Source organism: Oryzias latipes, chromosome 24 (genome assembly GCF_053564925.1).
Source record: "Oryzias latipes strain Hd-rR chromosome 24, Olatipes_Hd-rR_3.1".
Classification (NCBI taxonomy): Eukaryota; Metazoa; Chordata; class Actinopteri; order Beloniformes; family Adrianichthyidae; genus Oryzias; species Oryzias latipes.
In genome coordinates this window covers 19,351,251-19,367,680 of record NC_136260.1, presented here as the reverse complement: position 1 = coordinate 19,367,680, position 16,430 = coordinate 19,351,251, and the positions used below count along the sequence as shown (strand labels likewise).

At 41.1% G+C, this 16,430-nt stretch overlaps 1 protein-coding gene across 4 annotated transcripts in view; it reads left to right on the top strand.

Annotated features, from left to right (window-relative positions):
- The window catches only part of fut8b (fucosyltransferase 8b (alpha (1,6) fucosyltransferase)), a 92,756-nt gene that overhangs the window by 50,884 nt on the left and 25,442 nt on the right, over positions 1–16,430 (top strand). For all 4 annotated transcript variants that reach the window (XM_020714495.3, XM_020714496.3, XM_011491681.4 and 1 more), the window contains 3 exons: positions 5,465–5,583; positions 6,364–6,526; positions 12,071–12,185. In XM_020714495.3, the coding sequence (XP_020570154.1) occupies positions 5,465–5,583; positions 6,364–6,526; positions 12,071–12,185 (397 nt within the window). The remainder of the gene's footprint in view (positions 1–5,464; positions 5,584–6,363; positions 6,527–12,070; positions 12,186–16,430) is intronic.

Here is a 16,430-nt window from a genome sequence, read left to right as displayed (position 1 = left end):
TTTAAACGTGATCGTAGGTCTGAATGTTCTGTAGATGTGAGACAGACTGATCACATGCAGACGTGGAGCCAAACACACACTCACACGCTGCAGTGAGTGACGGGCAGCGGGTTTTACGTTTTTACAATCCCTGCGCGATTCACCTGCTGCCTGTCCCCACAACACCTCAGCCCCACCCCCCTGCTTTCTCCCTCACACATCCCGTCCCCGCATCTGCGCGCTCTTTCTCAGAGACGGGAGCGCGCAGTTTTAGGCACGTCAATTCACAGGTTTCCAGCTGGTACAAACTCTGTGAAATAATAGATAATAGTAACTGATAGCGCTGGCGCTGATTTCTCTCTCCAAGCACCGCTACTACTCCGCGCCTCTGGCATCGCATTGCGCCCGAGAAGGACTGGTCTAATGAAAAAAAAAAAAAAAAGTATAATTAAAGATTTGTCTGCGAGCCACATGTGACCATCAAAAGAGCCATATATGGCTCGCGAGCCATAGGTTCCCGACCCCTGCGCTACACGCTTGTTGGTTGTTACTGAGTTCGGTTGTTGATCTGGGACTGAGCCCTCCGCACTCGTGTAGTTGTAGTGGCCTCTCAAGTCCTTCTAAGCCTCAGCATCACAAACCCAAGGCAGACAACTGACTAGTTAAGGTTAAGCCTCGTGAGCTTTAGCTTGTTTTCTTTTCAATTCTGTATCTGCCTGCATGTGTGCGTGTGTGCAAATTGGCTGGCTCAAATCCCCAGAGACATCTCTGGTGCCTCATTCTGTAGGGCTCCTTATTCTTAAATTGGACCTTAATAGACGCAAAGAGCCTGATAGTGAGCTGCCCATCATCCCTGCCACAGCTCCTCCTTTTTCCCTACATGGTTCCCTCCTCAACCTCCCCTCCTCTGATACTCCCCTGCCTCACTCTACTACCCCGCTGCTGACGGAGACATGGCATAGAGCCAGACTCCAGATTGCCGCAGAATGACTGACGGTGTAACAACTCATTAGCTCACTGATCGACTAGTTCAGCACATGCCTTACTTAGTTCACCAACTCAGGTGCTGTGCAGATTTGGACGCTATTGCCTGTAAGAATTCTGCTGACATTAGATAAATGGAGGAAAACGTCACCCAACGCACCTAACCGTGACGTTGGTGCATTCCGTTTTCTCTGAGTGGCCTCAGAGATTTCAAGCCATAACATTATAGCACATCATGTTGAGTGTCAAAGGAAATTCTGCGTTTCAGGCTGATTTATAGTTCTGAGTCCCATTTAACGCAGTTAGTGTCATTACCCCAGAGCAACACTGGATAGATGGGCTGTGCATTTCGGTGCAGTGTGGTGCCTTATACATCTGGTTGGATTTTCTGTAGATTAGTTTATTTACATCATTAAAGTGATTTTCCACACCACATTGACTTTTGTTGATCAAAAATTAGCAAAAGTGCTTAGAAGAGGGGAAAAAAACATCCTTGCTCTGATGAGTACTCGGTTTTGAAGACTTTATTATGGAACTGTCGTGTTTAATTAAGTAGCATATCCGTCACTTAATGTCACCTGGCTGGTCTGCAGATGCAGCCCTGCGATTCGGTCCTTCCTCAGCGATTTGAGTGACAGCAAGCCTGCCAACCAAACAGTCATCCAGCAGCATTAATGTGAGGTGAGCACGAGGTCGTGTTCCTCTCCGCCTGGCTCCGCCCCCACTGCTGCTGTCGGTCACTTCAAGCACAAAGCCGCTGCCCTGCTGGAGACAATGACACACGGTTGTGTGGCGATTCAACTCCAGAGGGGGAGAAGGATGAGAGTGACAGCTGGGCTGAGCAATGAAGACCCGGTCTGCACCCCTACCACGACGTTGTACCAACCAGGGGACGTATAAGAGGAGAAGGGGATCATGACGGATGGCCGGACTGGCTGCACTGTGTAAAGAGCAGCAGGAAGGAAATAAAAAAATTAGAGCTGAGAAGAGTCATTGCCCAAACTTGCTTCATGTTATTTCCCTCCTACCTCCGTGCCAACGGGGTGTTCGCTGTTGCACAGTACCATCACAAACAGTAAATAAAAGACATTCATCTATTGCTTAGTGCTGTTTCGGTATTATTAATCTATGTGTTCTGCTACTTTAAACAGATGCAAGGATTTCTTTGCAGATACTGACCCCCTCCTGACTCAGGCTTAGGGGAGATACAGATGAGAGCAACATTGAGACGAATTGCTTTTGCATGCTTTGGTGAAATTGTCTCATAATCGTATAGGCCACCGACCATTAGACCTCAATTACTCACCTTCTGTGGCTTTGTGCATTTCTCAGTTTGCTTCGGTCCTACTTTATGTTAACTCTTTTTGCATATATTTGCCTCAATGGGGCACTCCTTTATCCAAGTCAAATGGTAATGTAAATGCAGTCTGTAAAAGCTGCTCTGGATAGTTTAGTGTGACGGGGTCCGTGGTGGCGTTCTTCTGCAAGGGGTCAGTGATGCTTTAAGTCCTCCATCGCCCTCACCAGTTAATGCCCCAGCTGCTTTCAGACCTTCTGGATTTGGCCTTCAATTGGGAAATCGGGAAAGTGGCGGTTCACCCACAAACACAAGCCTCATTGTCAGAGCTGTCTGTGGTCGAGATATCTCTGAGCAGAGTTGGCTCACTGTAAGTGCAATGAAGCGTGCAGGGCAAGAATGTGCTACTCAAAATCACTTTACTTGGAATAATACTGTTTGTGTCAGTGGATTCAACAAGGACATTGTGAAAGAAACTGATTTGACACATGTAATGACATTTGTACAAACACAATGGTACACACAAATACAAAATGGTACAAGAAACTCTTTGTGTCTCTTTTCTTTTTATGCCACAACTGACCTAAGTAATAATTGAAGGGGTTTTTTTTTGTTGCATGGAATTTTTTTTTTTAACCGCCCCCCCTGCTGCATTACCATTAGCCCAAGAGAACTGGTTTAATTTAGTTGATGCTTCATATTGAGAGGATATGTTGATAAAATGATCAGAAAATGCCTCAAATCTTGCTATAAATTGCTGTCATTGTGGGCTCATGTATTGTCTTTAGTCATTAACATACCAGATGGATCACCTCTGATGTTAACCATAGGATTATATAAGGGGAAAATATACGCTTTGTCCAGTTTTTTCTGCTTTACTTAAAAATTGCAAATAGATCAGAACAAAGTCAAGGAAACTCTCGTCCACTAGTAGGTCAACCCAATAGTCCATCCACCTCTAAATCAAAATGACATGCCTCTTACAATGCTGAAAATTGAGGCCTGCCTCCAGTGGTCTTTTGAGGAACAGGTGGTACTTCCCAGCTGTGGTGTGCCAAACCTCACCTATTTGTAGATCAACTATTAAGGTCAGTATTCAGCTCTGGTGATGTTTTCTAAGCTCCTGATCTTTTACTTTCATGTGTATGGCTCGATTAAGATCCAGTTCAATCCGGGTGGCTGCCTAACCTCGTCTCCAGAGATCATTTGTGCCTCTCAGTGGTGTTGGATTTCCTCATTGGGTGTGTTTGTGGGTTTCGATGCAGCTTATTGTTAGAAAATACTTTTTGCTATTGTGTGGGTATCTGGGTTATCCCTGACTTTAATAGCTACTCTGTCAGTTTGTGTTCATAGACTTCAATAGCATGCTCCCTCTCATTAGCCTGACCTTATTTGGCCTTTTTCTTCTGCCTTGTTCTGGGAGATATCAATTTATTTTGTGTCACAGGTTTAGAACTTTGAACCCCCTGGGAGTTCTTGCAACCTAATAAATAGTTTTACCTTCTTTTAATGGTGCAACTAGCAGGAAAAGGTGTGGCCGGTGGTGAAAGGTCATCAGACCCAGTTTTAGTCAAGACAATAGAGCTGACGTACAGAAAGAGAATGGCACTAGGTTTTATTTCAAAATATTGGTGTCACTGAGCTGTAATGGACAAACAATGGATCTTATTGTGAAAGTAGACCACATCTTTGCATCTTTGCTGTTGTCCAGCGCATCATTATGTTATTTTAAGGGACATTAACAGCACTTTTACCCAGTTTTTAGGAATTTTATAGATATCTCAGGAGGCAATGGCTTCTTGTGGGCCAAGGCTCAAGTAGAAGAGGGCTGTCACATCCTTAGGCCTCCAAGCAATGATGTTTCTCACACAAGGAACAAATTGAGTTTGCATGCTTTGATAACTTAATATGGTGAATGCACAGGGGCATGTGGACATCGTCTTGTCTTTTTATTTGGGAACATTTTTCTCTGGACTTTTGTGAACTCAAACATGTCAGAGTCTTCTTCTTTCGGGTTTTCATGATGCAGTTTTTAACGGTTCACTGACTCAAAACTATTGAAAACGCCAATGGTTTTTTTCTTCCTTCATGTCCAAGACAGGATTCATCTCAACCTTTGCACTACAGTTGGTCTACAGATCAGTTAACACATGAAATACAAATAGAAAAAATGAATGGGAGTAGCTGCTCAAATAAATTCCATCTGTAAATGCAAATAATCCTCAGTAGTTATCAAGAACTGATGAACTTATGCTCTTTAGAGCTATTTTGTTGTTAAGACAATTTAAGTCATGACGTCGTCTCATGTGTTGCATGTTGTTTTTCGAGGCATTTCAATATATTTTGTTTCAAAAAGAATAGATGAGTTGGGGACTTTTGGAAGAAAACGCTGCTTTATTTCAGACCAAAAAGCTCTTGTCCGCATCTGGAAACATTAGCTGCTGCATTTCTGATCAAAATCGATCTGAAATTAATCCTACACCCTTAGTTTTGTGTTCTCACCTTTTATAATAAAAAGGACTCAATAAGCTATTGAAACCAAAAGGTTGTGTTTAGCTATCAAATACACACTTAAATACACACGTCTAACCTGTACCCGTCACATTAAAAGGCAAATGCACAGCACCATATTTTCTGTCTGCTCCAACAAATAACGGTTACAAGTATAATATTTATTAAAAATAAAGTTTAGTCTAAATTCCAAAAGCGGTTTCTTCAAATATACACCTTGTGTTTGTTGTTTCCTAAATAATTTGCTGTTTTATTTTACACAGATATGATTCTAATACTGATACTAAAGCAACTAAAACATTGTTTTTCCAGCATTGTGTGCAATAGGACTGTCACTAGATCTTTGTATGATATGAATGAATGACTGAATGAATGCTGTAAATTTGTTTTTTCAGCCATAGTAGTTTACAGAAATAGTAGAAACTCAACAGACATACAACAAATGACAAAAATCCAAATGTTGGTCCTACTTTGGCTTCTATACGGCTGTTTGGCCATTTGTAAGTGCTAAAAGCTGTGTTCCTGTCTTTTCCAGTGTCAGTTTTCTTTTTAAATTATTCAAACAATAGTAAAAAGCCCCATAGATTTTACTTAACTGCACAATCAAAGATAAATCATTTTGGCACGCTCTTCACTTTTGAAAAACTCATGCCTCCTTGTTCAAGCATGGCGTTCTGTTTCTGCATGCCTCAGGATACCGGAGGGCCAGGCAGAAGCTGGGTCCTTGGCAGCAGGAAGGCTGCGCTCCCTGGAGGACCAGCTAACCCGAGCCAAGCAGAAGATCCACAGCTTCCAGAAACTCACTGGAGATGGTAAGTAGGGTCTTCCTGAGGGCTCCTGGAAAGAGTTGGGAGATATGATAATATGTAGCATGCTGGAAATGTGTGGGTTGGCTGTTCGTGGCATGAAACCTTTCAGCTGCTCTGCTGTCTGAGTGTTTGCCTAGAGCGAGCATGGCTGCGTAGTTCTGTGTTTTAACTGCAGCGCCGCATCGTCAGCAGGCAGGGTTATGCGAGTGCTTGCTACTCCGTGCAGTGGTCAGAGGGGCAGGGAAGCTGTCAGGTAAGCAGGTAAATGTGTGAAAGAAATGGAAGTAGTGTGAACGCCCCATTGGTGAAATGGGAGAGCGGGACGGGAGGAAAAGACACAGAGAGAAAATAAAAAAAGACGTGCGAGCAAGGAGGGCAGGGTAAGGTCAGCTTTTCCATCTTGCCGCAGAGAAAGAAAAGGCTAAAAATACCCTTCAGCTTTTTTTTTTTCCACAAGGGCGGTGGTAAAGAGAGAAGAGAGATTGGAAGTAAAAGAAGGTTTACTTTCTCCTTCTGCTGGAGGCTGTAAACATCTATGGATTTGTTTTTTGCTATTCTTTTAGTAAATGCAGACAGCATGTTTTATCCATCCAGGAGCTCCAGTGTTTGAAAGCAAGAACATTTAGGCAGAAAACCGCTGATTAGGTATATCACAACTGGGTCAAAGTTGCAAGGAAAATATAAGAACACCCCTTATATGTAGGAAGGTTACATGGCGTTCCCTATTGCGAAATCCAAAAGTAAAATCATTCTTCGGGTTTCTGGGTTTCTCTCATTTTTTAGGCCCCGGACCCACTCAGGAGGAGCTGCGGAGAAAGGCAGAAAACGGCGTTAAGGAGTTCTGGTATTTTGTACGCAACGAAGTGAAGAAACTGGCTAACACTGAGCTCAGCGAGAGGCAGAAGTATGCCGACACACTCCTGCAGGACTTGGGCCACCAGGAGAGGTGAGCAACATCAATTAGAAGGCACTAATAATAAGTCCGGAAATTATTATTACAGTTATGTCATTATTTAAATTATGTTGCCGTGCTTTTCTCTCTCTCTCTCTCTCTCTCTCTCTCTCTCTCTCTCTCTCTCTCTCTCTCTCTCTCTCTCTCTCTCTCTCTCTCTCTCTCTCTCTCTCTCTCTCTCTCTCTCTCTCTCTCTCTCTCTCTCTCTCTCTCTCTCTCTCTCTATATAGGAAATTATCTTCTGCATTCACAATTTTCTCTATTGATAGCATCAACATGCAGTATAAAACTATCTTTACGCTTTATGAATCCTGACCACACACCCTTAAAGAAGAAGAAGAATGAGGCAGAACAGACAGACAAACAGAACCAGCTATTTCTTTTATGCAAATGTCTGTATTTTACAGAATATAAAGCTAAAAATACAGCATGAAACTCTGAGGCTTTTACTTATAATTGAACACATTCAAAGCTTCAAGGCTTCAATTTGACAAAAAGTAGAGACATCTAGTGGTCAACAGGAGCCATAGCAGCCTGTCCGAAACAGTCAGACTGTCAGTCCCATGTTTGCCAATAAGTATTTCAAACATGAGGTCTGTCTATATTTCTATTCATGTAGACAAATTAGTATATAGTTCTTACTGAAGTGTTTGAAATTTATTGGGCATTCATAAAAGGACACTTACAACCTGCTCTAGAATTACAACTGTTTTTCTCCAATGGTAGGATTTGTTCAAACAAATACTGGCAAAAATAGTCATATTTCAAACTTTATTTGTAAAATACAAAGTTCAAACTTCTGGTTCTGGATCATTTAAAAGACAGTATTTTTTTAATATTTAAATAAATAAAAAAACAAGAAACATGGTTGCAGCAGCTTTAATACTGTCGAAGTTGAATATGTTATGTGACTTATCTACGTCACAATGTAAGCAGCCACTCGTTTCTGTGGATTGGGAGGGGCTTTAGAGGAATACTTCAGAGGTCCTTGAATGGGACAAAATACCGCTTTGGGGTTTTAAGAGGAATTGACATCATAAAACACCTACAAGCTCAAAAAGTTGATTTTGCATGATATAGGCCCCAGATGGTGCAGGAAAGAAAAGATAATTTATTTAAAAAATACATCTGATTATCTTTAGAAGTTTTCGTCCCCGTTTTCCCTTTGGTCCAGTCGTAAAGCTTTGACCTGTATTGGCTCTCGTGTTTGTGTCTGACACTTGTTAGGGTCTCACCTCATATGGTCAGTTCATTAATTGTCAGTGACCGCTGCAAAACTCGGGTCAGAAGGCAAAGTCATAGAACGATTTTCATGCAGATGCATTACTCAGGAGAAGGTGGTCATTAAGGTTGCTCATTAGGACCGTTGAGCGGCGAAGTCAGCAGCAGGATCATCGTGTCGCGATGTCGTGTTTAAAGCCTGGTGCTCATGTGGAAGCTAAATCAAGACACATCTCCTCCTCAAGGCGACATTTTTCTGCGCTGCAATGTACCCAGCTGCTACTGTCAACGTTTCGGTTAAATAAGCGCCAGATTTTGCAAAAAAGTGACTGAATAATATACATTATCCAGCCGTTGAAAATAGCTGCCAGTGAACAGATTCAGGAAAAACTCAACGCCTGAAAGTTCTCCAGTAAATGTTGCATTTTAGCGGATTAAAAATTAACAGAACAATAAGCTCAATATCCTCTCTCGTCATGAAGAGTGAAAGCTGTTGCAGCTTCTCCCTTTTCGGGGAGGCTCATTGAAAGCCCAGCACTGCCTGTCAAAAACATCAATATCAGTATAAAATACTAACCTCAAAGTCCGCAGAAAACATTAGAGGCACTTGACGGTAAAAACGGTGGGTGTGTACTCCTCTTTCTCAGAAAAATGACCGTTGAATATGATGTTCTGCTTCCCAAATAACTAATATTTGCACTTTTTTTTTTGCTTTTAGCCCACACTCGGTCAAACATTTCAGCACCAGTACATGGATTGTGCTCTTATTTTGGAAGGCTCTTATTTTCACAGGATTATACTGTGACCACTAGTCATTTGTTCTTGGGCGGAATTAAATGTATTCTAATTTGGAGTTAGCAGGCTAAATACAATAGAAAAGATCACATTAGTGCTAATTGTCATCTGTGTTGAACATGGCTCCAAAGCCAGCTCTTTAAAGCAGCACTCAAGCCGGTTGCTGAGTAACACAGGCCAAAGATCATAGACTCTCTGTCATCTGGATGGCAGCTTTCTGCACGGCTGAACGAAGAAAAGCCTGCTGCCTCTTTGCCAAGTGCTCCCATTGTAATCCTCCTGAGGTGGCTTACAGGACCTATTGTCTTAGTCATTGCTGCTTTAGTGGCTTTCCAGAGACTGCTGCTTCACCCTGTCCATGCACAGGCAGGAACACAGACAGATCTGGCTTGGATTCTCTTCTCCCCTGATTAATCTGTGCATGTTGCAAACGCCTGCAGAGCTGCCCCGGACATCAGGGCAGAAGAGGAAGATATAGTGAAATGTTTGACTTAAATACCCACTTCGACCACCTTTTTAAAAGTGTTCCCAGTGGTCTTTTAAGTATGATTTATAGCCAAAATTTAAAAACCCTACGACATAGTTTCTGCAGAGCAGCAGTAGTTCATTAGAAATTTGCCTCTGAATTGTGGGCAGGACCATAGGTGAAGAGCAACCCCGCCCCCCTACCCCTTCCCGTTGCTGAGAGCTCTAAGAAGGAAGCTTGTGACCTGCCTGCCCACTGTATTTATTTTACATCAGAAATAAGCTGTTTTTCAAACAGAACTTTTTTTTATCTTCTCCTGATTCACAACGATTTAAATAAAAAAACACTCAGAAAATCCACTTTTAGCTTGATTTTCCTACCATTTATCCTCCGTCCTCAGAAAAAGATGCTACAAGAACACCAAAAAACACGATTTTCATCATACTGGCTCTTTAAATAAATGTTCGGCATCTCCATTTACTCTGCTGCAGAGGCGGATGCATGCTGGGGGGGTGAGGGAAATAAAAATAGAAGTCAAGTCATCAAGATGGCATACAGTTACATACCTGTTCTTCCAGGGAAAACGATCACAGCATTGTAAGACATTGGAGTTTCAGATTTGAGGAAACGATAAGAGGGATGCTGAATGAAGCAGCTCAGGTGTCCTGACCCGGACACAGAGCAGATTTTAGTGCTTTATTCTAGCACAATATGGAATCAAAACCTAAAAAACCCTCTTTCTTCAATAGAAGAAGCACTGCGTATTTGACTCCAAAACTTCAGTTACACTTGAGATTAAGAACCTGAGAGCTGTTTTTTTTTTTTTTCTTTCTGTTTTTCATTCAAACACATTTCTGGCTTAAAATTCGACATTGGATGAACAAAATCACACCGTAAGACACAACAATTCCCACCTCCAGACTGGTTAAAAAACAGTCCATATGCTGAATCTGAACATACAAAACTGTCATTTCTCTCTCAGAGTGATTACAAAGCTTTGACAGCGACAGACTGAGCCTGTCAGAAGCCGCTGATGTTCCAGTGAGCTTCTCATAATGCAAAAAAAAGAAAAAAGAAAACAGATTCTCGCAGATTTAAGCAACTAGGCGGGATTTCACTCCTGCCCGGTCTTCCCCCGTCTGGCTGTTGAATCCCTGCAGGGCTGCTGAGTCCGTCTTGTTACCTTCCGTGGACGACCAAATGGGCGTTTTTTTTTCGTCCTGCAGAGGGGCTTGTGACGGCCCGCCTGCACAGAGAAAGTGGGATTCATTCACACACTCAGGTTCTTGCTTCAAAATGTGACAAAGACTAATGATACTGTCCAAGTGAGCTTAGAAAAGCACTATTCTCTGTGGCGCATGTGTGCGCGCTCTCACATGGGCTACTGAATACATGTAGAAAAGCTCTCAGTCACACAGGATGTGACTGATTTGGGTCGAGAAGTGAGTAATAAATTAAGCTCGCATAAGTGAGTGTGAGTGTGGGGTGTGTTTGCATCTGCCCCCAGCTGCATATATCAGAACTGTGGGGCCTGTTTACGAGTGGATGGTCCCGACATTAGGCTGTGTGTGACATGAACACAGATTTGCTGTCAGCGGGATGTAAATGGCAGATTTAAAACCAAAATACAGCTTCACTAGCAGGAAGAAGCCGCCGTTGTCAGTCAGGATCCCTTAAACATTTGCTATACATATCTGCTGTATGCTTTTGTCAAAATTTTTGTCAAATTGAGGACTCTATTTTCCTAAAAATGAAGTAAAGTTAACAAAACAGCAGTTAAAGATCACTTATCGGTCTTATTTTCATTTATCTAATTTTTGATGTGTGTGGAGTTAGTTGTAGAATCTTAATGTTAATGCGTCTTTCTAAAGATTTGTAACGTTATTTTTCTCATTCAGTGGTAACATATGTTCGCAATTGAAGATTTAAAAGTCTTTCTTAAGGATTTTAATGGCAATCTTGAGAAAAATGACATACTTAAGGAAAACATGTCATTTTTCTTCTTTATTTTGGCAATACATTTTTTTTTCTCATGTTAAAACGTTTCTTCAGTTTTTTTGTAAGAAATCATCTCAACTACAGAATCCATTCACAACCTCACACGATCATACCAACACAATTTGATGAAAATATATATTTTTTGTCCTTATGTCAAGTTTGTATACATTTAAGCTGAACAAAAATGGGAGATTTATTGTTAAAAGTACAAATTTTTACATTGAAATTCTCCAAATAAGAATTGTAATTGTTTGCTTGCAGAAAATGTTAGATTTATTAGTTTTTTCTTAACACTTTTAAAGCTCAAGCAGAGCTCAGCATGGATTCATAAAGCTTCGGTAAATTTGCACTCGATGGAATGGATTACAGCATTGATGCCTCAGTTTGTTTGCTGCCGCTTCGTTACCTTCACTTTTTTGCTAATTTCTCCCATAACAGAAAGCTGTTTGTGGAGTTTTACGGTCTTGTTTTACTCACTGATATAACAACTGCTGAAAAAGTTCCACATTTAGTTTATTCTTTTAATTAATCTTCCTGAAATGGTTCATTCTGATTAAAATTGGAAAGGGAAAAAATGGCCGAATGATGTTTTGTATTAAACTGAAGTGGAGCCCACCTGTCCATATTCCTGTTTTAGCCCCACAAGTAAAATGTAATGCCAGGCAGTATTTCATGAGCTAAAAGCTCAGATGACTCGGCAGTTGTGTTGTCTTCTTCCTGTAATGTTTTCATTGTTCATCATTTGTAAAATGTGTCTTTTCAAGCGAATGGCTCAAGAGAGTTTGCACATCAACAGAAAATCTAAAGAAATTATCTTGCGTGCAATCTGATAATGAATTGATAAAAAGAATGAATTGGAATATAGAGATAAGTTGTCAACTGAGAATGTGTTTGAAGCAGCGTCTCTGCTAATCAACTGGGATGAGAAGTCATCTTTCATCCATTCAGACTTTCATCCTTCCAGTTTGAATGGATCGTTCCTCTGTGAAGTCATAAAGTGCCTCAAATGTATAGTTTTACTATTTTATTAACTTTAATGTGAATGTTTGTGTCTGCAGGTCCATCATGACAGACTTGTACTACCTCAGCCAGGCCGACGGAGTTGGTGATTGGAGAACAAAAGAGGCTAAAGACCTGTCGGACCTGGTGCAGAACCGCATCACCTACCTGCAGGTACCAGCACCTGCTGCACGGCCAGCTGGCCTCCACTCTCACCCACACAGATAACATCGTGTTCCAGCTTTTCCTCGCCCAGATGAGAGCACTTCTCCTTTCATATTTGCGTCTTATTTGCCGCGTCCATAATTGTCAGCGTCACTTTCCTCCAAAAGAAGGTGGGGGAAATGATAGCAGCCTGTTTCAGGTGTCAGATCTGACAACCTGAGTTTTTGTTATTTTAAGCAGGTTATTGTCAAACACGGAGACAGCAGGGAACTGACAGATCTGCAGGCATGCATATGAAGAAATGTAAAAATGTCTAAGACCTGGCACGCTTACACAGGCTTTTGATGCACACATGCACCAACCCGCTGTCCAGCCACCTTGCTCCACCTTCCCCTGCTCCGTTGCTGCTGGCTTCTCGGGCGTGGCGTTGCAGCAGCGGGCCCTGCAGCATTAATGAGCCGGCGTGTTTGATGAAGAGGACCCAGCCAGTCTGGCTGGGCGGAGACGGCAACACTAACAGCTGCTGTCACCACCGCTGAGGGATCACACCGCTCCACCAGCTGCCATTACTAATTCATCACACACACACATGGACTCATGCACACTTACACAAACAATTGCTCCTCACAAACATTCAGGTTTCGGACACAAGATTGATGCAGATGCTCTCGCACAAAGGGGTGGTCTTTCTCTCTTTCCTTCTGTGTGGGTCCCCGTCTCAGAGACTCCGCCCTTCCATCACGCTGCCTTCACCACCTACACCCTCAACTGCCTTCATTTTGGGTTTGAACAACTCCATCTCTGTGTCTTCTCCATCTGCTCAGTCATTATGTTCAGTAACCACAGCCACTTTTCCAAGGAGCTCCATTCCTCGATGTTTCATTTATGTTTACACTTTTTTTTTCACTTATTGACATGTTGTTAAATGATACAGATGAGAATTACGGGTCCCTTTTTTTTTTACCTATATGATAGGTGGATATACATTTATGACAAATATTTTTTTTTATTCAATTCAAGTGAATTCAACTGAAGAAACAAAACATCAGGTGAAAAACAAGGAACATAGCACCCGCCCAACTCTATCTCAGCAAAACCATCAGAAAAAAAAAGAGTAAGGGGAAATTACATTTAACAGACATCATCAGGCACAAACTCAAACGGGTAAAGGCTTCAGATTTGAAAGATAATCAATAAATATTTAAAAATTTGGCTGTGCATACTCTTAAAAGTCCCACTCCGATCAACTTTTGATGTATTTTTAATTTATCATGATTATGCCGTTTTTAGCCAAAATAATCTAGATTATCGTCTCTGTAGAACGGCAGAAATTTGTTTTTGTGTCTCTGACTCTTGGTGGGGAGTATTCCTGCACTCATGTCCCATCATTCCTTTCTTTTACACACTCCCACTAGCTTACAGCCCCTATCAACCCCAAAATAACAGTGAAGTGCCAGATGCAAGTTCAGACGAGGAAAACGAAGGCATTGTTGGATCCATTTATCTGCAAGTAGGCGCGCCGGAGTAGAGAGAACTTCTGGGCTGCCGATTGTAGTTTTTGCGCAAAAACTACAAGCTCTTTTAAAATAGCATTTATTGGTCTTCTACGATTTGAATAAAGAAATAATAATCTCAATTTTCTTTGTATATGTCCTCCATCATGAGAAAAATGCTACAAGAACATGTAAAAAAAAAACAGTGTGGGTCTTTCAAATATATTTATTTTATGTTTACGCTTTAAGTGTCTTGGCACAAACATAAAGCATTGTAAGGGGTTTTGTATGACTTTTGTCTAAATACGTTTTGGGCTCCTTACAATCAAAAACCAGATCTTTGGTCATTTTATCTCAGTATTCCCACTACACCCCATAGAGAGCTTTTATTAGTCCCCATTTACAGTGAAATACAAATAAGAAAAATGCAGGAGAAGAAGCTTTTACTGCTGAGCTGCTGAAATCCTTCTCCAAACAAGAGCAGAAAAGATGTTTTGCTTTCCAAGCTGGAGCAATCGTTCCTACGCTTCTCAGACACTTACAGAGTGGCGTTAAAGGAGGAGGTGATGCAATGGAGGGGTAAGCGTGTCCCCGTTCCAACTTCTTCTGAAATGTGTGGCTGGCATCAAATCCAAAAGGAGAATCTATTGAAGACAAGTAAATGATGAATAATTAAAACAGCTCATTTTGAACATTTGATGTTTCTTTGTGTTGTTTTGAACAAATGACTCCACAGAGGTTCATAACAGCCTTGAGCTTTGGCGTCTTGTTTTTTTTTTTTTTTTTTTGTCCAAGACCAAGACCTTCAGCAGTAACAGATCTCAGCATGCAATACAATGGAAGAAAAAAGAAAAATTGTAGAAAAAATCTTGATTAAAAATTCAAACCCTGAGAGGACATAAATCTTGAGTCTTTAGCTCAAGAGACAAGGCATTACAGACGGTCTTTTGCAGCCGTAACACGTCTGACAGTTCTACTTTGAATAATGTAAATTGGAAATGAGAATGACGGTGAATTCACCTATGATATTGTTTGATTCCCGTGTCAAAATTATCCACATGGATTCCCTGAAGCAGATGATTCTTGTGTGTCATGCACAGAAAGAACGATTCACTCCTGGAGTACGCGCAGACCTGCACGGGGCGCCTCTGTGCATGCATCTGCTGTCATTAACCTGTGTCTCCCAGTGCTTCATCCACTTCAGTTACATCATTAGTAACCTGAATCGGATTGTGACCGCCCCACCACGGCTCATGTCATACAGTGATTTCCAGCAAACGGAGGGCTCTAAGCTGAAAACAGACTTCTTCAAGGTCGCCTCCGCTGAGACGCCAATGTTGATTATTTGTGAGCAAACTCCCTGCTATGAGGCTGGTGTGAAATGTCAGCCTGTAACTCAGAGGAAGTACCGGTGTGGCTTTAATACCAGCTGAGTTGATGATTTTTAATTTACTTTAATTCCATTCAGTTCAACTTAAAGCATTTCTTCTTTGCTTCACAGAAAAGCATCAGACCAAGATAAACAATATTTTCCAATATTTCTCTATAAAGGGCTACAGCAAACAGTAATTCTCTTTGTCTTCAAATGTAATGCAAAGTTAAGTCATTATTCTTTCAAAAATATCTATTTCTATTATTATTATTGTGCTAGTTTAATTAAGGAGTGATTTTAAAGTTTATTACATTAGCAGATGTTCCACCTCCTTACAAAGAACTTTGTGCAGGTCCTGCACGTTTTTAAAAATGTTCCCAGACCTGGAAGATAAATTAAAAATGTGTCGACATCGTAAGATCAATTTGTGCAATATGTTTTATGTAAACTGTTCCCTTAAATGTTTACACACATGCATAGACAGAGAAACCCTTGTTCCTAATTATTCATTTTAGTTTTGACCAGTACTACCAGAAAGATAGTTAGATAGTTGTTCTTTGGTGCGTTTCCCCGACACCAGCCACCTATTGAGATAACTTGCAGTATAATTCATGACGCCTCTTTTTGATAAAACAGCTGCAATAAAATGGAAATCATGTCAATTTGTTTAACGCGTTGTTTTACTATTTGTTCATGAATCTTAAGTCATATCGTCATCTTGATTGTCATATCATCTCAGCCTTAAATTTTCACAAAATTGTAAAAATGTCACGAAACGCTCAGTCTTAAAGGTTAAAGTAACTCCCAAAAAAGGACTAAATGAATGTTTAACAATATGTAGAAAATCTAAGTTTAGCTGGCATGCTTTTAGTATAAATTAAATTCCCCAGGTTTTTTTCAGTTTACAAGTCAAGCTCGTGCTTCACCGTATTTTTTTTTTTTTTTTTTTTTAAAGTAGATTAAGTTTAAGTCCCATTAGCTGTCACAGACTTTGGTGTGTGAAATTTGACCCTTACCTGGGGCAGGGGTGAGCTGTAGACGCATCTGTGTTCGGGAACCATTTAGTGGTTTAACTCCCCTTTCCAACCCTTCAATGTCAACCAGGGAGGCAATGGGTCCCATTTTTATATTCTTTGGTATAACCCGACTGTGAACCCACGACCATTCAGTCTCAGGGTGGACACCCCACCTCAAGGCCACTGAGTTGGTAAAAAAGCAGTTGTTGTTCCTGTGCAGACCATAATCCAGCTGTGTTTGATGCTGCTGGGCAGACTGACCACTGAGAGCCTCTGAGCTCTGCTGGAGTTGGACATTTTAGTTAGAAAATCTTTTTTTAAAAAATCAGTATAAAACTGATCAAATTTATCAATTTAAGATTATTCCATCTTC